The sequence below is a fragment of the Callithrix jacchus genome, chromosome 8, assembly GCF_049354715.1.
Source record: "Callithrix jacchus isolate 240 chromosome 8, calJac240_pri, whole genome shotgun sequence".
Lineage (NCBI taxonomy): Eukaryota > Metazoa > Chordata > Mammalia > Primates > Cebidae > Callithrix > Callithrix jacchus.
In genome coordinates, this window is record NC_133509.1 from 69,575,396 (window position 1) to 69,603,370 (window position 27,975).

General features: G+C 43.0%; 2 protein-coding genes across 7 annotated transcripts in view; one reads left to right on the plus strand and one right to left on the minus strand.

Annotated features, from left to right (window-relative positions):
• Positions 1 to 25,692, minus strand: part of PPP2R3C (protein phosphatase 2 regulatory subunit B''gamma) — a 45,182-nt gene extending 19,490 nt beyond the window's left edge. For 2 of the 3 annotated variants that reach the window (XM_054239870.2, XM_002753816.6), the window contains exons 1-4: positions 25,570 to 25,692; positions 21,111 to 21,238; positions 1,103 to 1,207; positions 413 to 525 (exon numbers count right to left, since the gene is read on the minus strand). In XM_054239870.2, the coding sequence (XP_054095845.1) occupies positions 413 to 525; positions 1,103 to 1,207; positions 21,111 to 21,238; positions 25,570 to 25,627 (404 nt within the window). In that variant the 5' untranslated portion in view covers positions 25,628 to 25,692. The remainder of the gene's footprint in view (positions 1 to 412; positions 526 to 1,102; positions 1,208 to 21,110; positions 21,239 to 25,569) is intronic. The other variant, XM_054239871.2, reaches the window with a different exon arrangement.
• A 313-nt stretch (positions 25,693 to 26,005) lies between these two features.
• The window catches only part of PRORP (protein only RNase P catalytic subunit), a 164,421-nt gene continuing 162,451 nt past the window's right edge, over positions 26,006 to 27,975 (plus strand). For 2 of the 4 annotated variants that reach the window (XM_078334771.1, XM_078334773.1), the window contains exons 1-2: positions 26,222 to 26,433; positions 26,618 to 27,894. In XM_078334771.1, coding sequence (XP_078190897.1) covers positions 26,912 to 27,894 — 983 coding nt within the window. In that variant the 5' untranslated portion in view covers positions 26,222 to 26,433; positions 26,618 to 26,911. The other 2 variants (XM_078334772.1, XM_078334774.1) reach the window with 2 other exon arrangements.

The following is a 27,975-nucleotide window of genomic DNA, read 5'->3' on the forward strand; positions in this document are numbered from 1 at the left end:
ACTGTAAATTTCATTAATCACTTAAATTGACTGAAATGTCATACCACTGACTTCAAATATTTGAGGCTTTATTTATTTTTTTTAAAGATGGGGTCTTGCTCTGTCACCCAGGATAGAGTGCAGTGGCTGAATCACACAGCTCATCCTCCTGGGCTCAAGCAATTCTCCCACCTCAGCCTCCCAAGCAGTTACAGGCAGATGTTCCCACACTGATAATTTTTTGATTTTTAGTAGAGACAAGATCTCCCTAAGTTGCCCAGGCTGGTCTCAAACACTCAAGCTCAAGCGATCCTCCCACTTCAGCCTCTGACAGTGTTGGGATTATAGGTATGAGCCACAGTGCCTGGCCAATATTTGAGGCATTTAAAATGCTTAACATAACACACTTCTTTGTAAATTATATTATTCTTACTTGCACTTTGCTCCAGACTTTTCACCAACCTTCAAAAAATTTTCATAATTGATCATCGCTTCCTCTCCAATCATAGGTGGTGTCTGGTGTTTGTCCAGCAAAAACCACAAGTTCTTAAGAGAATTGTGGGAATGAAGACGTTATAAGTTAACAAGATTTTAAAATGTAGTTAAATGCATGCTTTCCACTAAAATGATAGTTAGCAAAGTCAATATTAAAATGAATCATGCCCTATTATCCTTTTCATTACTAATAAAAATCACATTTATTGAGTGCCTACCAAGCTTCTGATATACACTGCCTCTTTAAACCACTTAACTCTATAATATGGTTAACTATCCCTACTTTACAGATTATAATTGAAGCCCACAGATGTTAAGTCCATTGCCTAAAGTCACATAACAGGACTGGGATTTGAACCTCTGTAGTCTGACCCTACAGCAGTGGTTTTCAACCTTGGCTGTATATTAGAATCACCTAGGGCCTTTAACAAAAACAACAAACACTGTGTTTGGGAGACATGACCTATGCAAACTCAGCAGCTGCTTCTGGTGGGAACTGCTGCTTCAGAGCCTATGCAGTACCACTCTGCAGTACTGACTCCATTAGGCACCAAGAAATCCTACATGATTTAAGCAGTACAAATAAGAAATGGTTAACATCTAAAGCAACGTTTTGCTCTGTTCTTACCTGCAATTCTTCATTATCTAACAGTTCTCTGCTTTTTCTTTGTAGAAAGACAGCTCTTGATTCCTCTCTTAATTTCTGCAGTAAGACTTCATCTTCAGCAGGCAGCTAAAAATACAACGTAAATTTCTACATGTGAATTTTAGACTACTGGATCCTGTAAAGTGTATGTGGCTAATAAAATAACTGTCTGCCACTGCCTCAAATTATTTTTTGTATTTCACCTTAATTGTGCTTAACATTTGTTTAACAAAAAGTGATCCACAGAGAATCAGTGATCAGCAAGGCTGGATCTCTGCCCTGAAAAAAACTATTTTAAATGTTAGTCTAGTCCAAGTTTCATTTTATTTTCTTAAAGCACTGTATTTCTATTGTCACCTTAGAATGATATAGAATTAAATGAGGATTAACTGAAGACTGACAGTTTTAAAACTACCTTTGCAAAAATTATAATAGAAAATGAAGACAGTGAAAGAGACCTGATCTAACCAACTCTACCTTGTTCTTATTTTTTATGTATTTTATTTATTATAATAATAATAATTATTATTATTACTTTTTGAGACGGAGTTTCGCTCTTGTTACCTAGGCTGCAGTGCAATGCGCGATCTCGGCTCACCGCAACCTCTGCCTCCTGGATTCAGGCAATTCTCTTGCCTCAACCTCCTGAGTAGCTGGGATTACAGGCACGCACCACCATGCCCAGCTAATTTTTTGTATTTTTAGTAGAGATGGGGTTTCACCATGTTGACCAGGATAATCTCGATCTCTTGACCTCGTGATCCACCCGCCTCGGCCTTCCAAAGTGCTGGGATTACAGGCTTGAGCCACCGCGCCCGGCTATTATCATTATTTTTTTATTTTATTTTATTTTTTAATTTTTTATTGCATTTTAGGTTTGGGGGTACATGTGCAGAACATGCAAGACAGTTGCATAGGTACACACATAGGAGTGTGTTTTGCTTCCTTTCTCCCCTTCACCCACATTTGGCATTTCTCCCCAGGCTATCCCTCCCCACCACCCCCTCCCGCTGGCCCTCCCCTTTTCCCCCCAATAGACCCCAGTGTTTAGTACTCCCCTCCCTGTGTCCATGTGTTCTCAATTTTCATTACCCGCCTATGAGTGAGAATATGCGGTGTTTCATTTTCTGTTCTTGTGTCAGTTTGCTGAAAATGATGTTCTCCAGATTCATCCATGTCCCTACAAACAACACAAACTCATCATTTCTGATTGCTGCATAATATTCCATAGTGTATATGTGCCACATTTTCCCAATCCAGTCTATCATCGATGGGCATTTGGGTTGGTTCCAGGTCTTTGCTATTGTAAACAGTGCTGCAATGAACATTCGTGTGCATGTGTCCTTATAGTAGAACGATTTATAGTCCTTTGGATATATACCCAGTAATGGGATTGCTGGGTCAAATGGAATTTCTATTTCTAAGGCCTTGAGGAATCGCCACACTGTCTTCCACAATGGTTGAACTAATTTACACTCCCACCAACAGTGTAAAAGTGTTCCTTCTTCTCCACATCCTCTCCAGCATCTGTTGTCTCCAGATTTTTTAATGATCCCCATTCTAACTGGCGTGAGATGGGATCTCAATGTGGTTTTGCTTTGCATCTCTCTGATGACCAGTGACGATGAGCATTTTTTCATATGATTGTTGGCCTCATATATGTCTTCTTTCGTAAAGTGTCTGTTCATATCTTTTGCCCAATTTTGAATGGGCTTGTTTGTTTTTTTCCTGTAAATCTGTTTGAGCTCTTTGTAAATTCTGGATATCAGCCCTTTGTCAGATGGGTAAACTGCAAAAATTTTCTCCCATTCTGTTGGTTGCCGATTCACTCTAGTGACTGTTTCTTTTGCTGTGCAGAAGCTGTGGAGTTTGATTAGGTCCCATTTGTCTATTTTGGCCTTTGTTGCCAATGCTTTTGGTGTTTTGTTCATGAAGTCCTTGCCTACTCCTATGTCTTGGATGGTTTTGCCTATATTTTCCTCTAGGGTTTTTATGGTGCCAGGTCTTATGTTTAAGTCTTTAATCCATCTAGAGTTAATTTTGGTGTAAGGTGTCAGGAAGGGGTCCAGTTTCTGCTTTCTACACATGGCTAGCCAGTTTTCCCAACACCATTTGTTGAACAAGGAATCCTTTCCCCATTGCTTGTTTTTGTCGGGTTTATCAAAGATTGTATGGTTGTAGATATGCTGTGTTGCCTCCGATGCCTCTGTTCTGTTCCATTGGTCTATATCTCTGTTTTGGTACCAGTACCATGCTGTTTTGATTACTGTAGCCTTGCAGTATAGTTTGAAATCCGGTAGTGTGATGCCCCCTGCTGTGTTCTTTTTGCTTAGAATTGACTTGGCTATGCAGGCTCTCTTTTGGTTCCATATGAAGTTCTTGGTGGTTTTTTCCAGTTCTGTGAAGAAAGTCAATGGTAGCTTGATGGGTATAGCATTGATTCTGTAAATTACTTTGGGCAGTATAGCCATTTTTATGATATTAATTCTTCCTAACCATGAACATGGAATGTTTCTCCATCTGTTTGTGTCCTCTCTGATTTCGTTGAGCAGTGGTTTGTACTTTTCCTTGAAGAGGTCCCTTACGTTCCTTGTGAGTTGTATTCCTAGGTATTTTATTCTATTTGTAGCAATTGTGAATGGCAGTTCATTCTTGATTTGGCTCTCTTTCAGTCTGTTATTGGTGTATAGGAATGCTTCTGATTTTTGCACATTGATTTTATATCCTGAGACTTTGCTGAAGTTACTTATCAGTTTCAGGAGTTTTTGGGCTGAGGCGATGGGGTCTTCTAGGTATACTACCATGTCGTCTGCAAATAGAGACAATTTGGCTTCCACATTTCCAATTTGAATACCCTTTATTTCTTTTTCTTGCCTGATTGCTCTGGCTAGAACTTCCAGTGCTATATTGAATAGGAGTGGTGAAAGAGGGCATCCTTGTCTAGTGCTGGATTTCAAAGGGAATGCTTCCAGTTTTTGCCCATTCACTATGGTATTGGCTGTTGGTTTGTCATAAATAGCTTTTATTACTTTGAGATACGTTCCATCGATACCGAGTTTATTGAGGGTTTTTAGCATAAAGGGCTGTTGAATTTTGTCAAATGCCTTCTCTGCATCAATTGAGATAATCATGTGGTTTTTGTTTTTGGTTCTGTTTATGTGGTGAATTACGTTTATAGACTTGCGTTTGTTGAACCAGCCTTGCCTCCCCGGGATGAATCCTACTTGATCATGATGGATAAGCTTTCTGATGTGCTGTTGCAATCGGCTTGCCAATATTTTATTCAAGATTTTTGCATCTATGTTCATCATGGATATTGGCCTGAAGTTTTCTTTTCTTGTTGGGTCTCTGTCGGGTTTTGGTATCAGGATGATATTGGTCTCATAGAATGATTTGGGAAGGATTCCCTCTTTTTGGATTATTTGGAATAGTTTCAGAAGGAATGGTACCAGCTCCTTTTTGTGTGTCTGGTAGAATTCGGCTGTGAACCCATCTGGACCTGGGCTTTTTTTGTGTGGTAGGCTCTTAATTGCTGCCTTGACTTCTGCCCTTGTTATTGGTCTATTCATAGTTTCGGCTTCCTCCTGGTTTAGGCTTGGGAGGACACAGGTGTCCAGGAATTTATCCATTTCTTCCAGGTTTATTAGTTTATGTGTATAGAGTTGTTTGTAATATTCTCTGATGATGGTTTGAATTTCTGTGGAATCTGTGGTGCTTTCCCCTTTATCATTTTTTATTGCATCTATTTGGTTGTTCTCTCTTTTCTTTTTAATCAATCTGGCTAGTGGTCTATCTATTTTGTTGATCTTTTCAAAAAACCAGCTCTTGGATTTATTGATTTTTTTTGGAGGGTTTTTCGTGTCTCAGTCTCCTTCAGTTCAGCTCTGATCTTAGTTATTTCTTGTCTTCTGCTAGGTTTTGAGTTTTTTTGATCTTGCTCCTCTAGCTCTTTTAATTTTGATGATAGGGTGTCAATTTTGGATCTCTCCATTCTTCTCATATGGGCACTTACTGCTATATACTTTCCTCTAGAGACTGCTTTAAATGTGTCCCAGAGATTCTAGCATGTTGTGTCTTCGTTCTCATTGGTTTCGAAGAACTTCTTTATTTCTGCCTTCATTTCATTGTTTATCCAGTCAACATTCAAGAGCCAGTTGTTCAGTTTCCATGAAGCTGTGTGGTTCTGGGTTGGTTTCTGAATTCTGAGTTCTAACTTGATTGCACTATGGTCTGAGAGACTGTTTGTTATGATTTCAGTTGTTCTGCATTTGCTGAGCAGTGCTTTACTTCCAATAATGTGGTCAATTTTAGAGTAGGTGTGATGTGGTGCTGAGAAGAATGTATATTCTGTGGATTTGGGGTGGAGAGTTCTGTAAATGTCTATCAGGTTTGCTTGCTCCAGGTCTGAGTTCAAGCCCTGGATATCCTTGTTGATTTTCTGTCTGGTTGATCTGTCTAATATTGACAGTGGAGTGTTAAAGTCTCCCACTATTATTGTGTGGGAGTCTACGTCTCTTTGTAAGTCGTTAAGAACTTGCCTTATGTATCTGGGTGCTCCTGTATTGGGTCCACATATGTTTAGGATCGTTAGCTCTTCTTGTTGTATTGATCCTTTTACCATTATGTAATGGCCTTCTTTGTCTCTTTTGATCTTTGTTGCTTTGAAGTCTATTTTATCAGAGATGAGAATTGCAACTCCTGCTTTTTTTTGCTCTCCATTTGCTTGGTAAATCTTCCTCCGTCCCTTTATTTTGAGCCTTTGTGTATCCTTGCATGTGAGATGGGTTTCCTGGATACAGCACACTCATGGGTTTTGGATTTTTATCGAATTTGCCAGTCTGTGTCTTTTGATTGGTGCGTTTAGTCCATTTACATTAAGGGTTAATATTGTTATGTGTGAATTTGATACTGCCATTTCGATGCTAGCTGGCTGTTTTGCCTGTTAGTTGTTGTAGATTCTTCATTATGTTGATGCTCTTTAGCATTTAGTGTGATTTTGGAATGGCTGATACTGGTTATTCCTTTCTATGTGTAGTGCCTCTTTCAGGAGCTCTTGTAAAGCAGGCCTCGTGGTGGCAAAATCTCTGAGTACTTGCTTGTTCGCAAAGGATTTTATTTTTCCTTCACTTGTGAAGCTCAGTTTGGCCGGATATGAAATTCTGGGTTGAAAGTTCTTTTCTTTAAGGATGTTTAATATTGGCCCCCACTCTCTTCTGGCTTGTAGAGTTTCTGCCGAGAGATCTGCTGTGCGTCTGATGGGCTTCCCTTTGTGGGTGACCCGACCTTTCTCTCTGGCTGCCCTTAGTATTTTCTCCTTCATTTCAACCTTGTTGAATATGATGATTATGTGCCTTGGGGTTGCTGTTCTTGTGGAGTATCTTTGTGGTGTTCTCTGTATTTCCTGCAATTGAGTGTTGGCCTGTCTTGCTAGGTGGGGGAAATTTTCCTGGATAATGTCCTGAAGAGTATTTTCCAGCTTGGATTCATTCTCTTCGTCACATTCTGGTATGCCTATCAAACATAGGTTAAGTCTCTTCACATAGTCCCACATTTCTTGGAGACTTTGTTCATTCCTTTTTGCACTTTTTTCTCTGATCTTGGTTTCTCATTTTATTTCACTGAGTTGATCTTCGACTTCTGATATTCTTTCTTCTGCTTGGTCAATTCGGCTGTTGAAACTTGTGCATGCTTCGCGGAGTTCTCGTATTGTGTTTTTCAGCTCCTTTAATTCATTCATATTCCTCTCTAAGTTATCCATTCTTGTTATCATTTCCTCAAATCTTTTTTCATATCTTTTTTCAAGGTTCTTAGTTTCTTTGCATTGATTTAAAACATGTTCTTTTAGCTCACAAAAGTTTCTCATTATCCACCTTCTGAAGTCTAATTCCGTCATTTATTTCATCACAGTCATTCTCCATCCAGCTTTGTTCCCTTGCTGGTTAGGAGTTTTAGTCCTTTCTAGGAGGCGAGGTGTTCTGGTTTCGGGTGTTTTCCTCCTTTTTGTGCTGGTTTCTTCCCATCTTTGTGGATTTATACACCTGTCGTCTGTGTAGTTGCTGACTTTTTGATTGGGTCTCTGAGTGGACGCCCAGATTGTTGATGATGAGGTATTTCTGTTACTTGGTTTTCCTTCTACCAGTCTAGCCCCTCCGCTGTACGACTGCTGAGGTCCACTCCAGGCCCTGCTTGTCTGGGGCGCACCTATAACAGCTGCGGAACAGTAAGGGATGCTACCAGTTTTTTTTTCTGCTATCTTTGTCCCAGAATGATGCCTGCCAAATGTCAGTCTTTTGGATATAGAGGGGTCAGGGAGCTGCTTGAGGAGGCAGTCTGTACTTTATAGGAGCTCAAGTGCTGAGCTGTGGGCTCTGTTGTTTATTCAGGGCTGTTAGGCTCCTATGTTTAATTCTGCTGCAACATAACTCATGACAAAACCCTTTTTTTCTCAGATGCTCTGTCTGGGGGTTGGTTGGGGCTTTCCTTGTGAGTGTTCGCTGCACTGTCCTGCCCAGCTAGGAGGCAGTCTAGCCACTATTTGCCTGCCGAGGCTCCGCCCTGTTGCTGCAGGCTCTGCCCTTCTGCTGTGGTCTCCGCCCTGCTGCCATGGGGTACGCCCTGTTGCGGAGTCTCTCTGTTGTAGCGGGTTGCCTCGGCAACGGCAGGCTGCATCAGCAATGGGCGTGTACCTCAGTAGGGGCCGTCTGCCTCGGTAATGGCGGATGCCCCTCCCCAACGGAGCTACGGCCTCAGGGAACCCCTCCACGGGGAGCATTTGGAATCGCCGTTTTGTTTGTCCCACTGCGCTACCCCAAACGCTGTCACCCTGGAATCTCCTGGGCTGGCTCACTGTCCAAGTCCCGTTCAGTCTCAAGTTCAGCCCTCCCAAGTCTCCGGTTGCCGGCCCAACAGGGCACCCGGACGAGCACGCTTTGTGCGGAGAGCTGTGTAGCACCGTCACAGCGCGGGCGGCCTCCGCACCGGCCGCCGGCTGCGCTAGCCAAAACCTCTGCCTGGCGTCCCACGTCTCCTCTATACCTAGGAATTTCCCCATTCTGTGGGCAACAAAGATCCGCCTGGAAATGCGGCCCTGACTCACTCCCTCCGTGCACTGACTGTGAGCTTCAATCCTGGGTTGTTCTCACAGTGCCATCTTGAGTCCTCCACCTATTATCATTATTTTTTTAAGATGGAGTCTTGCTCTGTCCCCAGGCTAAAGTGCATTGGCACAACCTCAGCTCACTGCAACTCCACCTCCTGGTTCAAGCAATTTTCCTGCCTCAGCCTCCTAAGTAGCTGGGACTACAGGCACGTACCACCACACCCAGCTAATTTTTGTATTTTTTTTTTTTTAGTAGAGACAGGGTTTCACCATGTTGGCCAGGATAGTTTCCATCTCTCTCTTTTTTTTTTTTTTTTTTTGAGATGGGGTTTCACTGTATTTGCCAGGATGGTCTTGATCTCTTGACCTCGTGATCTGCCCACCTTGGCCTCCCAAAGTGCTGGGATTACAGGTGTGAGCCACCGTGCCCAGCCTCTATCTTGTTTTTAACCTCCAATCTGCCCTTGGTTGTTCCTGGGCATGGGCCAAGATATTAATAAATCTGGGAGAAATTTAGTTTATGATTTAAATGATAATAGCCCATCCCAAAACTAAACTGTTTTTGTAAAACTTATGAAAGGCCACCAGGTCAGGAGGATGAGAGGGACCAGAATTCTGCTAAGATGTAGGCCAGTTAAATGATTACCAGTTATTATTCTGGAGGTCACAAAAATTTGCAACATCCTCAATTATTCCTGTAAATAGTATCATTATTGGAGTACACAAGACTGGCCTTTTGAGATGTCTTTTTTTTTTTTGAGATGGAGTTTCGCTCTTTTTACCTAGGCTGGAGTGCAATGGCGCAATCTTGGCTCACTGCAACCTCCGCCTCCTGGGTTCAGGCAATTCTCCTGCCTCAGCCTCCTGAGTAGCTGGGATTACAGGCACGTGACACCTTGCCCAGCTAATTTTTTTGTATTTTTAGTAGAGACGGGGTTTCACCATGTTGACCAGGATGGTCTTGATCTCTTTACCTTGTGATTCACCCGCCTCGGCCTCCCAAAGTGCTGGGATTACAGGCGTGAGCCACCGTGCCCAGCCCCTTTTGAGATGTCTTTTCAGGCTTTTGCATTTCTGACTACCTGATAGCCCCACTCAGACCAGCCATTCCTCTGTGGTCCCCACAGAGAAGCAGATTTAGCATGTAAGGACCAGGACTGTTTTTCTCTATTCCTGTGATTGCATCCCCAACCAATTAGCAGCACCCATTCCCTAGCTCCCTGCCTACCAAACTATCCTTGAAAAACCCTAGCCTCCAACTTTTCAGGAAGGCTGATCTGTGTAATAATAAAAGTCCTGTCTCCCATTCAGTGGGCTCTATGTGTATTAAAACTCTTTCCTATTACAATTCCCATCTTGATAAATTGGCTGTATCTGGGTAGCAGGCAGGAAGAACCCGTTGGGTGGATACAGTTTTAGAAAAGCATGCCTGTTTTGAGACCGGATCACCTTCCTTCTTGGAGATGGCCAAGGTAAAGCCTATTATGTTGGCCTCCCAGGCAAGAGGGTTTGCCAATTGGGTTGATCTCTATGAGCAGAGCTTTAGACTGACTCTTTCCAATCTGACTTAGATCAATTTGCTTTCTTTTTTTTTGAGACGGAGTTTGGCTCTTGTTACCCAGGCTGGAGCGCAATGGCGCAATCTCGGCTCACTGCAATCTCCACCTCCTGGGTTCAGGCAATTCTCCTGCCTCAGCCTCCTGAGTAACTGGGATTACAGGCACGTGCCACCATGCCCAGCTAATTTTTTGTATTTTTAGTAGAGATGGGGTTTCACTATGTTGACTAGGATGGTCTTGATCTCTTGACCTCATGATCCACCGGCCTCAGCCTCCCAAAGTGCTGGGATTACAGGCCTGAGCCACTGCGCCCGGCTCTTTTCTACATCTTTGCCCCATTAAATGTACTTCAGTAGCCCTCAAGTCAAAAATTGGGGGTTATGATTTTCATCTTCCATTTCTAAGAACTAAGATGCATCCCTCCCATCAGAAGGAACAGAGAAAGGAGTGTAAACAAAAAATAAAATTCTAAGGCTCCCCGACCATCTGAATGGACTTCCTCCTCAGTCAGGGCCCCTAAAATTTCACCTGAGAGACTGTTTCAGGCCATGATGGGAAGTGGGGGTGGTGGTAGGGGAGGGTCGAACATGCCTCATTATACCTCTCCAGCATCAACACAGACTTGAAGTCTAATAAGAAACATTTTGAACCTATTCTTTCTGAAGCCTGCTAGCTAAAGGCTGCATCTGTATGATAAAACCCTGGTGGCTACAACCTCTTATCTTAACCCAGACCTTCCCTTCTGTTTAATTCCAGGTCTTTAGACAAACTCAACCATCAACCAGAAATATTTCAAGTTACCTATAGCCTGGAAGCACTGCTTCAAATTGTCCCACCTTTCTGGACCAAACCAATGTATGTCTCAAATGTGTTTGATTGATGTCTCATGCCTCACTAAAATGTATGAAACAGCTGCACCCAAACCACCTTTGGCACATGTTCTCAGGATCTCTTGAAGGATGTGCCATGGGCCATGGTCACTCGTATATTTCTAAGAATAAGTCTCTTCAAATATTTTACAGAATTCGACTCTTTGTCAACAGAAGAAACATTAGGAGGTGCGGGAGGGGCTGGAGTTGGGGCTAAGATTGTGTTCTAGTGGCTAGTTAGCCAGCTAATTAGCCAAGGAGAGAAGTGGTGACTCAAGATAATAGATACTTCCTCTGAAGCAGTGGGACCATGGAGAGGGACAAGAAAGAAAGGAAAGGACTTTTTGCAAATCCATAGCTGCAGAAAGGAAACCATCTGAGATATAGAGGTGGCCAAATAGAGAAGAGACACGAAGACAGGAAAAAAAAGATTCCCTCAAGAACCAGAAGGAGAAGGCAAAGGTTTGGTCCTGGAAGTACAAGAAAGTTAAGTCTTGGGCTCAGGAATGGAGTCACACCATTCCTATCCAAGAGCTGTTAGGAATGAGACAAAGTAGGAATGGGGCTTGGGTCAGCTCACTCCCACTACAGCAGTCTTTCATGCATTCCCTCTGACCACAAAACCCATACCACTACCTCATGGACACCATAAAGTCTGAACCATGCCTCTTACTCAAAAAAAATTCCTATAACTAGCCTTAGGAGATAACCAAAGTTGCAGAGTGGGTGTCCCATCTAGGGAAGGAACGCCAAATAACAGACTTACAGCCTTATTGCCTCTAGCCAGACCAGGTGCCCCCCCCCCACCTCAAGACAGCCATAGCAACCAGATAATGCTGACCTGCATACCCTACCTGATCTGCTTTGCCCAGCCTAGTCTGCATACTCCACCCTGATACCAATTTCTGAGCTTAGCCTGATAAAAAGAGCTATCAGCTCTTTTCAGGTCAGAGAGTCAGGTGCTCTCTCTCCCAACTCCTCTCTCCCTTTTGCATTGAGAACCCAAGAACCTGTGTTAGATAACAGTAAGATACTATTAAATAATCCAGGTTAAACGAGATAAAGAAAACAAAGTGCTCTGTAGTGCTTAGGCAATCAATATATGTCAATTCCCTTCCCTCTCCCCTAGGTTGTCAAAAATATTCAGTTATCTAGCTGCCTCTGTTTAAGAAAAGTGTAAAATGCAAAAAACAGTAAAGGTATATATAATGTGATCTGTTTAAAAAATATATATGCATACCCACAGAAATATGTAGAAGTATTCATATAAAATGTTCTGTTTACATTGTTGGGTGATGTTGTTATGGGAAGAGATCAATTTGTTTAGCCATATTTTCTTCCATTTACATAAGAAACATAGGCTAGGATTATGGGCATATGATTCTTAAAAGGCTGAGAAGTATACAGTATTATAGGAAGGTTTACAATAAAAAATGTTCACTTGAAAAAAATTTGCACTTGAAGAAATATTTCAGTATCTGGATAACTCACTTATATGAATACATTGATCTATAAGAACACCAGCTAAATAAATGTTTACAATCTTTGCAAATAATAACAGAGTTAGAAGGTAATAGGTTCAAGGGACATCCAACTAAGATTCCAGCTAACTTCTGTATAGTGGTTACATTTTCCATAATATTAAATAGGTATTTTTTGGTAGACTTCACTTTCAGGTGCTTTTTTTTTTTTTTTTTAAAGACAGGCTGGGCTGGGCATGGTGGCTTAAGCCTGTAATCCCAGCACTTTGGTAGGCCAAGGCAGGTTGATACCTGACGTCAGGAATTCAAGACCAGCCTGGCCAACATGGTAAAACCCCGTCTCTACTAAAAATACAAAAATTAGCTGGGCATGGTGGTGCATGCCTATAATCCCAGCTACTTGGGAGGCTGAGGCAGGAGAATCACTTGAATTAGAGAGGCAGAGGTTGCAGCGAGCTAAGATTGTGCCATTGTACTCTAGCCTGGGCAACAGAATGAGACTCATCCCCCCCCCAAAAAAAAAGACGGGTCTAGGGTGGTCTCACTATATTGCCTAGCTTGGTCTCCAACTCCTGGGCTTGAGAGATTCTCCCCTCCTCACCCTCTCAGAGTAGCTAGGACTATAGGCGCATGCCCTACCATACCCAGATTGTAAACAGCTTTTTTTTCTTTTCTTTTTTATTTTCTTTTTGAGACAAGGTCTTGCTCTGCCATCCAAGCTGGAGTGCAATGGCATAATCACAGCTCACTGCAGTCTCAATCTCCTTAGCTCCTTAGCGATCCTTCTACCTCAGCATCCCAAGTAGTGGAGACTACACATATGTACCACCATGCCCAGCTAATTTTTTTTTTGGAGAGATGAGATCTCATCAAGTTGCCCAGACTGGTCTTGAACTCCTGGCCTCAAGTGATACTCCTGAGTTGGTGGCCTCCCAAAGTGGTAGGATTAAAGGCATGAGTCACACACATGAGAAGATGGCGCGGTAAGAACAACTCAGGATTGCAGCTCTTAGTGAACGCGCAGAGGATGAGTCAAAGCCGCATTTCCAGACGGATCTTTATTGCCCACAGAACGGGGAAATTCCCAGGTGTAGGAGAGACATGGGACGCCAGCGCAGCTGTTTTGGCTGGAGCGGGTGCTTCGGCCAGCGCCGCAGCACAGCGGCACTCTGCAACACTTCGCACAAAACACACTGGTCCGGGTGCCCTGTTTAATCAGCAATCTGAGATTTGGGAGGGTAGATTAGCATATCCATCTGATTAAACGGGACTTGGACAGTGAGCCAGACCAGGAGATTCCTGGTGAGCCAGTGCAGTGGGTCGCTGCAAGAAAAATCACACAGATCCCAGTGCCCTAACAGCAGGTGACTGAAACACCTGGGAGAGAGCCAACCATTCAACTTTAAAAAAAAAAAAAAAGGCGCTCTGAGGCAAGGAGCCAGGTGAACAGGCTCAGTGGGTTTCACCCACACAGGGACAAACAAAACGGCAATTCGAAACACTCCGGGTGGAGAGTTTCACTGCGGGCACAGCTGAACCCAGGACGGTGTAGCTCGGTGCGGGAGAGGCGTCCGCCATTACTGAGGCAATCCACCCCTACTGAGGTAAACTCCCATTGCTGACGCAGCCTGCCACTGCCGAGGCAACCCGCCATAACAGAGAGACTCCGCTGCAGGGTGGAGCCTGTGGCAGCAGGGCGGAGACCGCGGCTGCAGGGCAGAGCCTGCAGCAACAGGGTGGACCCCATGCCAGCAGGGCGAAGCCTCGACAGGCAAATAGTGACTAGACTGCCTCCTAGCTGGGCAGGATAGTGCAACGGACACTCATAAAGAAAGCCCCAACTCCCCGAGACAGAGCATCTAAGGAAAAAAAGGGGTTTTACGAGTTCTGCTGCAGCAGACTTAAAAGCAGCAGCCTAACAGCCCTGAATGAACAGAGCTCACAGCACAGCACTTGAGCTCCTATAAAGTACAGACCGTCTCCTCAAGCAGCTCCCTGACCCCTCTATATCCAAAGAGTCACCTCTAAAAGGACAATTCAGACTGACATTTGGCGGGCATCATTCTGGGACAACGATAGCAGAAGAAGAAACTGGTAGCATCCCTCACTGTTCCGCAGCTGCTATAGGTGCACCCCAGACAAGCAGGGCCTGGAGTGGACCTCAGCAGTCATACAGCGGAGGGGCTAGACTGGTAGAAGGAAAACCAAGTAACAGAAATACCTCATCATCAACAATCTGGGCGTCCACTCAGAGACCCAATCGAAAAGTCAGCAACTACACAGACAACAGGTGGATAAATCCACAAAGATGGGAAGAAACCAGTGCGAAAAGGAGGAAAACACCCGAAACCAGAACACCTCACCTCCTAGAAAGGACCAAAACTCCTCAATAGCAAGGGAACAAAGCTGGACGGAGAATGACTGTGACGAAATGATGGAATTAGACTTCAGAAGGTGGAGAATGAGAAACTTCTGTGAGCTAAAAGAACATGTTCTAAATCAATGCAAAGAAACTAAGAACCTTGAAAAAAGATTTGAGGAAATGATAACAAAAATGGATAACGTAGAGAGAAATATGAATGAACTGAAGGAGCTGAAAAACACAACACGAGAACTTCACGAAGCATGCACAAATTTCAACAGCCGAATTGACCAAGCAGAAGAAAAAATAACAGAAGTCGAAGATCAACTCAATGAAATGAAACAAGAAACCAAGATCAGAGAAAAAAGCGCAAAAAGAAATGAACAAAAGTCTCCAAGAAATGTGGGACTATGTGAAGAGACCTAACCTACGTTTGATAGGTGTACCAGAAGGTGATGAAGAGAATGAATTCAAGCTGGAAAATACTCTTCAGGATATTATCCAGGAAAATTTCCTCAACCTAGCAAGGCAGGCCAACACTCAAATCCAGGAAATACAGAGAACACCACAAAGATACTCCACAAGAAGAGCAACCCCAAGGCACATAATTGTCAGATTCACCAGGGTTGAAATGAAGGAGAAAATACTAAGGGCAGCCAGAGAGAAAGGTCGGGTCACCCACAAAGGGAAGCCCATCAGACTCACAGCAGATCTCTCGGCAGAAACTCTACAAGCCAGAAGACAGTGGGGGCCAATATTCAACATCCTTAAAGAAAAGAACTTTCAACCCAGAATTTCATATCCGGCCAAACTGAGCTTCACAAGTGAGGAAAAAATAAAATCCTTTGCGAACAAGCAAGTACTCAGAGAGTTTGTCACCACCAGGCCTGCTTTACAAGAGCTCCTAAAAGAGGCACTACACATAGAAAGGAACAACCAGTACCAGCCATTCCAAAATCACACTAAATGCTAAAGAGCATCAACATAATGAAGAATCTACAACAACTAACGGGTAAAACAGCCAGCTAGCATCGAAATGGCAGTATCAAATTCACACATAACAATATTAACCCTTAATGTAAATGGGCTAAACGCACCAATCAAAAGACACAGACTGGCAAATTCGATAAAAAACCAAAACTCATCAGTGTGCTGTATCCAGGAAACCCATCTCACATGCAAGGATACACAAAGGCTCAAAATAAAGGGACGGAGGAAGATTTACCAAGCAAATGGAGAGCAAAAAAAAGCAGGAGTTGCAATTCTCATCTCTGATAAAATAGACTTCAAAGCAACAAAGATCAAAAGAGACAAAGAAGGCCATTACATAATGGTAAAAGGATCAATACAACAAGAAGAGCCAATGATCCTAAATATATATGGACCCAATACAGGAGCACCCAGATATATAAGGCAAGTTCTTAATGACTTACAAAGAGACTTAAACTCCTACACAATAATAGTGGGAGACTTTAACACTCCACTGTCAATATTAAATCAACCAGACAGAAAATCAACAAGGATATCCAGGGCTTGAACTCAGACCTGGAGCAAGCAAACCTGATAGACATTTACAGAACTCTCCACCCCAAATCCACAGAATATACATTCTTCTCAGTACCACATCACACCTACTCTAAAATTGACCACATTATTGGAAGTAAAGCACTCCTCAGCAAATGCAGAACAACTGAAATCATAACAAACAGTCTCTCAGACCATAGTGCAATCCAGTTAGAACGCAGAATTCAGAAGATAACTCAGAACCGCACAGCTTCATAGAAACTGAACAACTGGCTCTTGAATGTTGACTGGATAAACAATGAAATGAAGGCAGAAATAAAGAAGTTCTTCGAAACCAATGAGAACGAAGACACAACATGCCAGAATCTCTGGGACACATTTAATGCAGTCTCTAGAGGAAAATATATAGCAGTAAGTGCCCATACGAGAAGAGAGTAGAGATCCAAAATTGACACCCTATCGTCAAAATTAAAAGAGCTAGAGGAGCAAGATCAAAAAAACTCAAAACCTAGCAGAAGACAAGAAATAACTATGATCAGAGCAGAACTGAAGGAGACTGAGACACGAAAAACCCTCCAAAAAATCAATAAATCAAATAGCTGGTTTTTTGAAAAGATCAACAAAATAGACCACTAGCCAGACTGATAAAAAAGAAAAGAGAGAACAACCAAATAGATGCAATAAAAAATGATAAAGGGGAAATCACCACAGATTCCACAGAAATTCAAACCATCATCAGAGAATATTACAAATAACTCTATGCACATAAACTAGTAAACCTAGAAGAAATGGATAAATTCCTGGACACCTGTGTCCTCCCAAGCCTAAACCAGGAGGAAGCCGAAACTATGAATAGACCAATAACAAGGTCTGAAGTCGAGGCAGCAATTAAGAGTCTACCACACAAAAAAAGCCCAGGTCTAGATGGGTTCACAGCCGAATTCTACCAGACACAAAAAGAGGAGCTGGTACCATTCCTTCTGAAACTATTCCAAATAATCCAAAAAGAGGGAATCCTTCCCAAATCATTTTATAAGACCAACATCATCCTGTTACCAAAATCCGGCAGAGACCCAATAAGAAAAGAAAACTTCAGACCAATATCCATGATGAAAACAGATGCAAAAATCTTGAATAAAATATTGGCAAGCCGATTGCAACAGCACATCAGAAAGCTTATCCATCATGATCAAGTAGGATTCATCCTGGGGATGCAAGGCTGGTTCAACATACGCAAGTCTATAAACGTAATTCACCACATAAACAGAACCAAAAGCAAAAACCACATGATTTTCTCAATTGACGCAGAGAAGGCCTTTGACAAAATTCAACAGCCCTTTATGCTAAAAACCCTCAAGAAACTCGGTATCGATGGAACGTATCTCAAAGTAATAAAAGCTATTTACGACAAACCAACAGCCAATATCATACTGAATGGGCAAAAACTGGAAGCATTCCCTTTGAAATCCGGCACTAGACAAGGATGCCCTCTTTCACCACTCCTATTCAATATAGCACTGGAAGTTCTAGCCAGAGCAATCAGGCAAGAAAAAGAAATAAAGGGTATTCAAATAGGAAATGTGGAAGCCAAATTGTCTCTATTTGCAGACAACATGATAGTATACCTACAAGACCCCATCGCCTCAGCCCAAAAACTCCTGAAACTGATAAGCAACTTCAGCAAAGTCTCAGGATATAAAATCAATATGCAAAAATCAGAAGCATTCCTATACACAGATAACAGACTTAAAGAGAGCCAAATCAAGAACAAACTGCCATTCACAATTGCTAAAAAAAGAATAAAATACCTTGGAATACAACTCACAAGGAACATAAGGGACCTCTTCAAGAAAAACTACAAAACACTGCTCAATGAAATAAGAGAGGACACAAACAGATGGAGAAACATTCCATGTTCATGGTTAGGAAGAATTAACATCATGAAAATGGCTATACTGCCCAAAGTAATTTACAGAGTCAACACTATCCCCATCAAGCTACCACTGTCTTTCTTCACAGAACTGGAAAAAACCACCATGAACTTCATATGGTACCAAAAGAGAGCCCGCAGAGCCAAGTCAATTCTAAGCAAAAAGAACACAGCAGGGGGCATCACACTACCGGATTTCAAACTATACTACAAGGCTACAGTAATCAAAACAGCATGGTACTGGTACCAAAACAGAGATATAGACCAATGGAACAGAACAGAGGCATCGGAGGCAACACACATATCTACAACCATACAATCTTTGATAAACCCGACAAAAACAAGCAATGGGGAAAGGACTCCCTGTTTAATAAATGGTGTTGGGAAAACTGGCTAGCCATGTGCAGAAAGCAGAAACTGGACCGCTTCCTGACACCTTACCCTAAAATTAACTCCAGATGGATTAAAGATTTAAACATAAGACCTAACACCATAAAAACCCTAGAGGAAAATATAGGCAAAACCATCCAAGACATAGGAGTAGGCAAGGACTTCATGAACAAAACACCAAAAGCACTGGCAACATAAGCCAAAATAGACAAATGGGACCTAATCAAACTCCACAGCTTCTGCACGGCAAAAGAAACAGTCACTAGAGTGAATCGGCAACCAACAGAATGGGAGAAAATTTTTGCAGTTTACCCATCTGACAAAGGGCTGATATCCAGAATTTTACAAAGAACTCAAACAGATTTACAGTAAAAAAAAAACAAACAAGCCCATTCAAAAGTGGGCAAAGGATATGAACAGACACTTTACGAAAGAAGACATATATAAGGCCAACAATCATATGAAAAAATGCTCATCGTCACTGGTCATCAGAGAGATGCAAATCAAAACCACATTGAGATCCCATCTCACGCCAGTTAGAATGGCGATCACTAAAAAATCTGGAGACAACAGATGCTGGAGAGGATGTGGAGAAATAGGAACAATTTTACACTGTTTGTGGGAGTGTAAATTAGTTCCACCATTGTGGAAGACAGTGTGGCGATTCCTGAAGGCCGTAGAAATAGAAATCCCATTTGACCCAGCAATCCCATTACTGGGTATATATCCAAAGGACTATAAATCGTTCTACTATAAGGACACATGCACACGAATGTTCACTGCAGCACTGTTTACAATAGCAAAGACCTGGAACCAACCCAAATGCCCATGGATTATAGACTGGATTGGGAAAATGTGGCACATATACACCATGGAATATTATGCAGCAATTAAAAATGATGAGTTTGTGTCGTTTGTAGGGACATGGATGAATCTGGAGAACATCATTCTCAGCAAACTGACGCAAGAATAGAAAATGAAACACCGCATATTCTCACTCATAGGCGGGTGATGAAAAATGAGAACACATGGACACGGGGAAGGGTGTACTAAACACTGGGATCTATTGGGGGGAATAGGGGAGGGACAGCGCGGGGGGGGAAGCTGGGGATGGATAGCCTGGGGAGAAATGCCAAATGTGGGTGAAGGGGAGGAAGGCAGTAAAACACACTGCCATGTGTGTACCTATGCAAGTGTCTTGCATGTTCTGCACATGTACCCCAAAACCTAAAATGCAACAAAAAATAAAAATAAGTAAATAAATAAATAAAGGCGTGAGTCACTGCACCTGCCCAACATTTTTTTTTTTTTGGAGATAGGGTCTTGCTCTATCACCAGGCTGGAGTGCAGTGACCCTACTGTAAATAGCTTTTCTTAAGGTTTTACTATTTTGTTTATATGCCCCTTTCTAGCCTTTTTCAGAGTTTTGGCACTAGGAAACAGTGAAGTGAAATTCTTTTTCTTGAAGCGGAGTCTTGTTGTCGCCCAGGATGGAGTGCAGTGGTGCAATATTGGCCCACTACAACCTCTGTCCCCCAGGTTCAAGCAATTCTCCTGTCTCAGCCTCCTGAGTAGCTGGGATTACAGGCGTGCGCTACCACACCTGGTTAATTTTTGTATTTTTAGTAGAGACAGGGTTTCACCATATTGGTCAGGCTAGTCTCGAATTCCTGACCTCATGATCTGCCCACCTCAGCCTCCTAAAGTTTTGGGATTACAGGCATGAGCCACGATGCCCAGCCTCAAGTGAAATTCTTTAAGTTTTCCATTCTTAATCTATTTTTCGGTTTAGCCTTGAGCAAAATTTTAAAACTTTATAACAAAGTGTTGTATACCTGATAACACAATCCAAAATGCTGTAGTACAATGCTTACTACTAATATCTGTAATAAAAATTAGGAAGAAAAAGCCCATAGTTTAAAAAAGGGGCAAGTAACAACTTTGTGTTCATATACCCACTTATGTCTAAACTCAGGATTTTATTGAGCTCAAAATGTTTTATAATAGTGATAAGACCAATTACAATAAAATAATATACAAAATTTAAAATATAATCCTTTATTTTTAAAACATAAGGTTCTGGTCCTATTTTAAAAATTACTTTTTGGGGGCGGGCAGGGGCGGGACAGGGTCTCACTCTGTTAGCCAGGCTGGAGTGCAGTGACACGATCATGGCTCACTGCAGCCTTGACCCCTTGGGCTCAAGCAATCCTCTTGCTTTATCCTCCTGAGTAGCTATGACTACAGGCATACATCACCATGTCCAACTAGTTTAAAAAATTTATTATTATTTTTATATTTTTTTGAGATGGAGTTTCACTCTCATTGCCTTGGCTGGAGTGCAGTGGCGCAATCTTGGATCACCACAACGTCTACCTCCTGGGTTCAAGCGATTCTCCTGTTTCAACCACCTGAGTAGCTGGGATTATAGCCATGCGCCACCATGCCCGGCTAATTTCGTATTTTTAGTAGAGACAGGGTTTCTCCATGTTGGTCAGGCTGGTCTCAAACTCCTGACCTCAGGTGATCCTCCCGCCTTGGCCTCCCAAAGTGCTAGGATTACAGGCGTGAGCCACTGTGCTGAGCCTAAAAAAAATTTTTTTTAAGAGATGGAGTCTTGCTATGTTGCCCTGGCTGGCCTCAAACTCCTGACTCAAGCAATCCTCCCACCTCAGCCTCCCAAAGTGTTGGAATTACAGGTATGAACCAACTTGCCTTGCCATAAATTACATTTCACGTATACACTCTGCAGGACATTTGATTAGATACCACTTACCCTATAATAAAACCGGGGAATGGTCTTATAGAATTCATTTGTGTTTTTTCTACCTCCTTTCCATTCGGAGTAATATTTCGTAAATAAATCCATTTCTTCATCTTTTAATTCTTGTTCACTTTTTTTTTCTGGTAACAAAATAGATTAAGGAAGAAAAGCACTTTTAAAATCAAGCAGTACTTTTACTTAGGTCATTGTATATATCATATTACTAGTTTAATTAAGATAGCTGCAGTGCCAAAAAGGCCTTCACAATTGTGCTTAGACACTGAGCATATTAACTTTTCTGAAATACCAAGAATCATTACCTCCCACTGAAGCAGCCTCCTCTATATCTTTAACCATTTCTCAGCATGCTCCCTCTACTTCTGTTTATTGCTAAAGCTAGTCTCTTCCTCAAGTCATTACCTCTCCTACAGAACTCTGTAGTGTTCCTAATTCATTCAATGGAAAGTATTTACTGAGCACCTATTACGTACAGAGCACTGCAGTAGACACGGAATGAAGAGTAAGCAAGACAGCCCCAGCCCCTGACCTCATGGAGTTTCAGCCTCATAATCACTGTTTCTCTACCTAATGTAGAGAAAACAAAATCACCCTCTGTCTGAAGCTCAAAACACAGGGCTCTATTACCCTGCAACTTGCCTGCTATTGGCATGTGGCTGTCTGGTTCAGCCAATTCCTTACTTATTTGTGGACTGTGGAGACTGGTGCAGTGTTCTCCACAAGGTCCTGCAATCATTTAGGACAAATAAACATTTCTGTGGGTGACCATGGGTCCTCCAGCTCTAAAGACTTTCACCTCTAGTTCATTCTGCCATTTGATTCTATGGCAAGACCACAGATCTTGTTTGTTCCTTTTCTGAAATCTTAAGCTCAAATATACTCTCAGATCATCCTTTCTGGTAATTCAAAACCTCACTTCCATATACTTCTACTTCAGCCTCACTGAGTTCCTGAATTCTGTGATCTATTTTCTCGAAAGTTATGTTATTCTCTCTGGTCTCACTTCCTTCCCAACAAGCCTGTAATAGTTTCATTGAATTCCTTTTATAACTGCATTTCTGCTGCATCTGTTAATTTTTTTTTTTTTTTGAGACAGAGTCTCACTCTGTTGCCCAGGCTGGAGTGCAGTGGCACAATCTCAGCTCACTGCAACCTCCACCTCTGGGGTTCAAGTGATTCCCCTGCCTCAGCCTCCAGAGTAGCTGGGACTACAGGCGCATGCCACCATGCCTGGCTAATTTTTTTTTTTTGTATTTTTTTTTAGTAGACACAGAGTTTCACCATGTTGGTCAGGCTGGTGGAACTCCTGACCTCAGGTGATCCACCACCTTAGCTTCCCAAAGTGCTGGGATTACAGGTGTAAGCCACTGCACCCGGCCTGTTATGTTAATTTTTAAACTTAGACCACCAAATCTGTAAGTTAATTTCTTTTACTGTGACTCAGTGCTGTTGGAGAAAACTGCAAAATTTTTCAAGTAAAATCAAGACTGACAACTGACCACTAAAGTTAACAATACGGTGGTCACTGATGACTCTTGATAAGCAGGAATTCGAAACAGGTACAGATTTAACCAACAACTCTTTTAACAAATATTGCTAAGGGGAAAGGAAAAATAAGGAATCGCGAGAGGTGGAAAATAAGCAAGTTTAAGATGGGAGAAATACCAGCATGTTTATATGCTGATGGGAATGATTAAAGAAAAACTGATGATGCAGGAGAAAGGACAACTATAAGAGTATATCCTGGCCGGGCGCGGTGGCTCAAGCCTGTAATCCCAGGACTTTGGGAGGCTGAGGCGGATGGATCACGAGGTCAAGAGATCAAGATCATCCTGGTCAACATGGTGAAACCACGTCTCTACTAAAGATACAAAAAATTAGCTGGGCATGGTGGCGCGTGCCTGTAATCCCAGCTACTCAGGAGGCTGAGGCAGGAGAATTGCCTGAACCCAGGAGGCGGAGGTTGCGGTGAGCTGAGATCGCACCATTGCACTCCAGCCTAAGTAACAAGAGCGAAACTCCATCTCAAAAAAAAAAAAAAAAGAGTATATCCTGCAGCAGGCAAAAATGGGATCTAGTACAAAGGATACAATCTAGTACACTGATGAAGGAACCAGACTTAAACAGGTGCTGTTCAACCTATATAATTTACTTATTATTTTATTATTTCCCTCCACACTAAAGTATAAGTTTTACAAAGACAGGGATTTTTGTGTGTTCTGCTATAAGCTACAATGATATTTGGCACAAACAGGCATGCAATAAATATCTGCTAAAAGAATGTAGTGGGCTCAAGAGTTAAGGGGTCAAGAAAGCACAAGTGCAGGTACCTTCTTTGTTTTCTGAGATGGAGTCTCGCTCTGTCACCCAGGCTGGCGAAAGCAGTGATGTGATCTCCACTCATTGCAAACTCTGCCGCCTGAGTTCAAGTGATCCTCCTACCTCAGCCTCCCGAGTAGCTGGGATTACAAGTGCACACCACTGTGCCCGGCTACTTTTTGTATTTTTAGTAGAGACGGGGTTTCACCATATTGGCCAGGCTGGTCTTATACTCCTGACATCAAGTGATCTGCCAACCTCAGCCTCCCAAAGTGCTGGAATTACAAGCGTGAGCCACATGCCCACCCCAAATGACTTTTTTTTTTTTTGAGACAGGATCTGGCTCTTGTCACCCAGACTGCAGTATAGTTTCATGATCATAGCTCACTGTAGCCCCGAACGCCTGGACTAAAACTCCCCTGCCTCAGCCTCTCAAGTAGCCAGGACTACAGGTTGACATAATTATCGGGGCTAATTTTTTTACTTTCTATTTTTGTAGAAACAGTGTTTCACTATGATGTCCAGGCTGGTCTCAAACTCCTGGCCTCAAGTGATCTTCCTACCTTGCCCTACCAAAGCGCTGGGGTTACATGCATGAACCACCACGCCTCCCAACACCACTCCCACCAACCCACCTTTTTAAAAGATGGGTGATATTAACAGCACGTTTGTGAAAATGACCCAGTCGAAGGAAGATCTGATGACGTATAAGAGAAAGGATGAGGCTGGAAGGACCTCACTGAATACAGGAAATAGTGCAATCAGAGGGACTCTTAAATAGGAGCATGGACAGTTCATCAATTTAACAGTGAAGCCAGAGTGTATGGGCAACTGTGGGGTTGTGGGGCTGAAAGAAATGTTAAGGGGGACAGGTGAGGTTCTCCTTTAAGTGCTTCTCTTTTCTTAATGAGATATATATTAAAAAACAAGTTAATCAGCTTAAAGTTAGAAGTGAGCAGGACAGATTGCAGGTGTAGGAGATGAGAAGAATAGAGTGCAAAAGAGTGATGCCTGGGCACTGTGGCTCATGTCTGCAATAGCGACGCTTTGGGAAGTGGAGGTAGGAAGACTGCCAGAGGCCAAGAATTCAAGACCAGCCCAGCAACATAGCAAGACCTCATCTCTAATTTAAAAATAAAAAATTAGCTGGGTGTGGTGGCTTGTGCCTGTACTCCTAGCTGCTCAGGAGACTGAGGTGGGAGAATCCCTTCAGCTCAGGAAATCGAGGTCACAGCGACACAACACTGTGCCCCAGCATTCCAGCCTGGATCAACAGAGGGAGATCCTGTCTCAACCAAAAAGAATATCTAAGGAAACACAGATTGGCAGTTTGAGAGATGAAAATTGAATGTAGGAGAATGAATGTCCAGGAAAACACGGTCAACATGACCAAAACACCTACTTTAGATTAGTGGACATGTATTAAAAGTGAGACAACTCGGCCGGGCACGCTGGCCTGTAATCCCAGCACTTTGGAAGGCTGAGGCGGGTGGATCACGAGGTCAGGAGTTCAAGACCAGCCTGGCCAGTATGGTGAAATCCCATCTCTACTAAAAATACAAAAATTAGCCGGGTGTGGTGGTGCGGGCCTGTAGTCTCAGCTACTCGGAAGGCTGTGGCAGAAGAATCGTTTCAACCCTGAAGGTGGAGGATGCAGTGAGCCGAGATCGTGCCACTGCACTCCAGCCCCGGCCACAGAGCAAGATTCCGTCATAAATGAATGAATTTTTCTCCAGCCACTCTCAACAGCCCTGAGTGCGGGTGTGGAATAGGAAAGACAGACTTAACGAGGTTAGTTAATAAGCAATGTGAAGGAGAGGAAAAAGAAAAGGAAAAATGGATCATGAAACATAAAATGGATTAGGAGGGAAGCAAAAAGCGTGACAATAAAAAGGCGGACAAAACTATGGAAGTCAGTGACTAAGGCTGTTTTTCGTTCCCGGACGTTCTGTCCCAGAAAAGTTTGGGTCAAATCTGTCAGGATCCCTAAACCACACATTCCACTCCTCCTTTGTCCGGAGATTTTACAGAGGCGGAAAGTGCGGCTCCCACTTGCTCCTCCTCCCCACTTTACTCCCATCTCTAGGAGTTTAGAGCCGGGCTATCCCAACGGGCGGCCCCTCCCAAAACTCACTGTTTGGACGGGTGTGGAGCGTAGCTAAGCGCCGACGAAGAACTTCTTTCCAGTCCATGGCCGACTCCCGCGCAGCAGCTTCTGCATTTGCTGTTTCCTACCCGCTCCACCCACTACCAGCTCGGGCGTCAGCACCGCCAGGCCCCGTAAAGGTTAGGAAGGCCACCGAACCGCCATCTTGAACTAGGGCGGAAGTCTTGACAAAAGAGGCAAAAGTGAATACTGTCGCTCCCGCGGAGAATACCGCTATCACGCTGACAGGGGGAAAAAAGCTATTAAAGAAATGGAAAATGGTCCCCTTCAGGAGGCGTCCCAAGCTCACCAAGAAAGTTTTTATCGGCCAGGATAAGCCCGCGTTTTCCTTTTTCGTGGGCCTTCGGCGCGTGCGCACCACGTGACCCAGGAATTAATTGGTTCCGGGTTGAGGGAAGCGCTTGCTTCCACAATTTCTTTTCATTGTTCATTGCAGATATCTGGAGGCCCTCCAGGTACCCTGAATGTAGTAGACGCTTCAGCAGCCATCTCTTACCCCTTTTGCCATTAAATGTTTCAAAATTGCCTTTTTCCCTTGCCGCCGGAACAGGCGGAACGCCTAAGTCCCGGTCAGTCTTGCCCGTCGACCGGGGCTGGCGCAGTGCATCGTGGGCACTGCAGTTTCCGCCGCGTTTATGGCGGTGTTAAATCTGAGTGCCGCATTGAGTTGTTGAATGAAGTGAACTTTGTCAGCGATCGGTATACAGTCAAGGCAGCGCCCTTCTTGGACCTCTCTTTCTTACCCGAGTCGTTGGCGCGGCTGACCCCCCCACCTCCTCCCTCCCATTTCCCCATCCGACGAGTTTTGCGGTCTGTGGAAAATTATGCAGGGTGAGGGCTCCTAGACTTTCGCTTTCGCTTCCATTGCTAGTGGGCTGGAGTTGGGGGCTCCTGGACACGGTTTTGGCTTTACACCCCCTTTCCAGCAAGTTTCCAGTGGGAATCTGTTCCTTTTCAGGACAGCTCTGACACACGTGAGTAAAACTGGGCGTTCCTTCTTGTGCTTTTTCCTTAGGTTCATGCACTGGAATATAACAAGCACCAGAGGATTCCTGCTCTGTCCCCTGGTTTGAGGCTTGCGACGTTGGACATCCCTGGATTGTTGTTTAACAGAGAAAACTCACCTGCCTTCCTGCGATTAAGAAGCCCCAAAAGCAGAACCTTGATTTGTCTGTAAGGAAGAAACACAAATCTCTTAAAAAGTTGCACTTCAACTCTCCACCGCCGACCCCCAATTTCTTTAATTTTGCTATAGAAGCGGGGGTTTTTCAGCACCTCTCTCACTATCTGGTGCTGATCTCACTGTATAATGACTTTCTGTTTGTTTGGTATTCAAAGCTTTCCTAAGCTTTGGAAGAGCAACCCATACCTTCAGCTAGGCTCAAGGCACTCTTATATCTCTCTCTTTCTGGCAGACCGCTGTGGCATCAGGAACCAACCGAGGTGGTTTTCTCTTAAAACAGTGTCTTCACAGGATACCAAAACAACGAATCTGGTTGCCAAGGCCAGATATCTCAGGAAATATAAGGGCAGTGATAATGAAGTTGCTTCTGATTCTCCTCATTTTTTTTCAGCTGGAGCAGCTAAGAAGAGATCACAGACGAATCCTCAAAGTAAAGATCATGACTTGTCACCTGTGAGGAACACTATTCAACTCCCAACTCAACCTTTGAATTCATTGGAGTGGGATAGACTTAAGGCAGATTACAAAGGAAAGACTCGTTTTGAAAGTTGGATCAGTTCACAGATGGCTCACTATCATAGCCCTGTAGATGTGGCTAAATCTCTGCTGGCATGGGTAGCAGCAAAAAATAATGGTATTGTAGACTATGATTTACTGGTCAGGTATTTGCATCTCTGTGTCGTTCATAAGCAGACATCTGAAGTTATTGATGTTTATGAAATTATGAAAGCCAGATACAAGATTTTAGACTCTGGAGGTTACACTCTTCTCATCCGGGGATTGATCCAGTCAGACAGATGGAGAGAAGCATTTTTGCTGTTAGAGGACCTGAAAAAAGTTATGACTCCTTCAAAGAAGAACTATGATGACTGTATCCAGGGAGCTCTCCTTCATCAAGATGTAAACACAGCTTGGAATTTGTATCAGGAATTGCTAGGTCATGATATTATTCCTATGTTGGAAACTTTAAAAGCCTTTTTTGACTTTGGAAAAGACATAAAGGATGATAACTATTCAAATAAACTACTAGATATTCTTTTGTATCTAAGAAATAATCATCTGTATCCAGGGGAATCATTTGCACACAGTATAAAAACATGGTTTGAAAGGTAATTTTGATTTTTTTATATGTATGCTATTATTTTTTAATTTTTATTTGAGACAAGGCCTTGCTCTGTTGCCCAGGATGT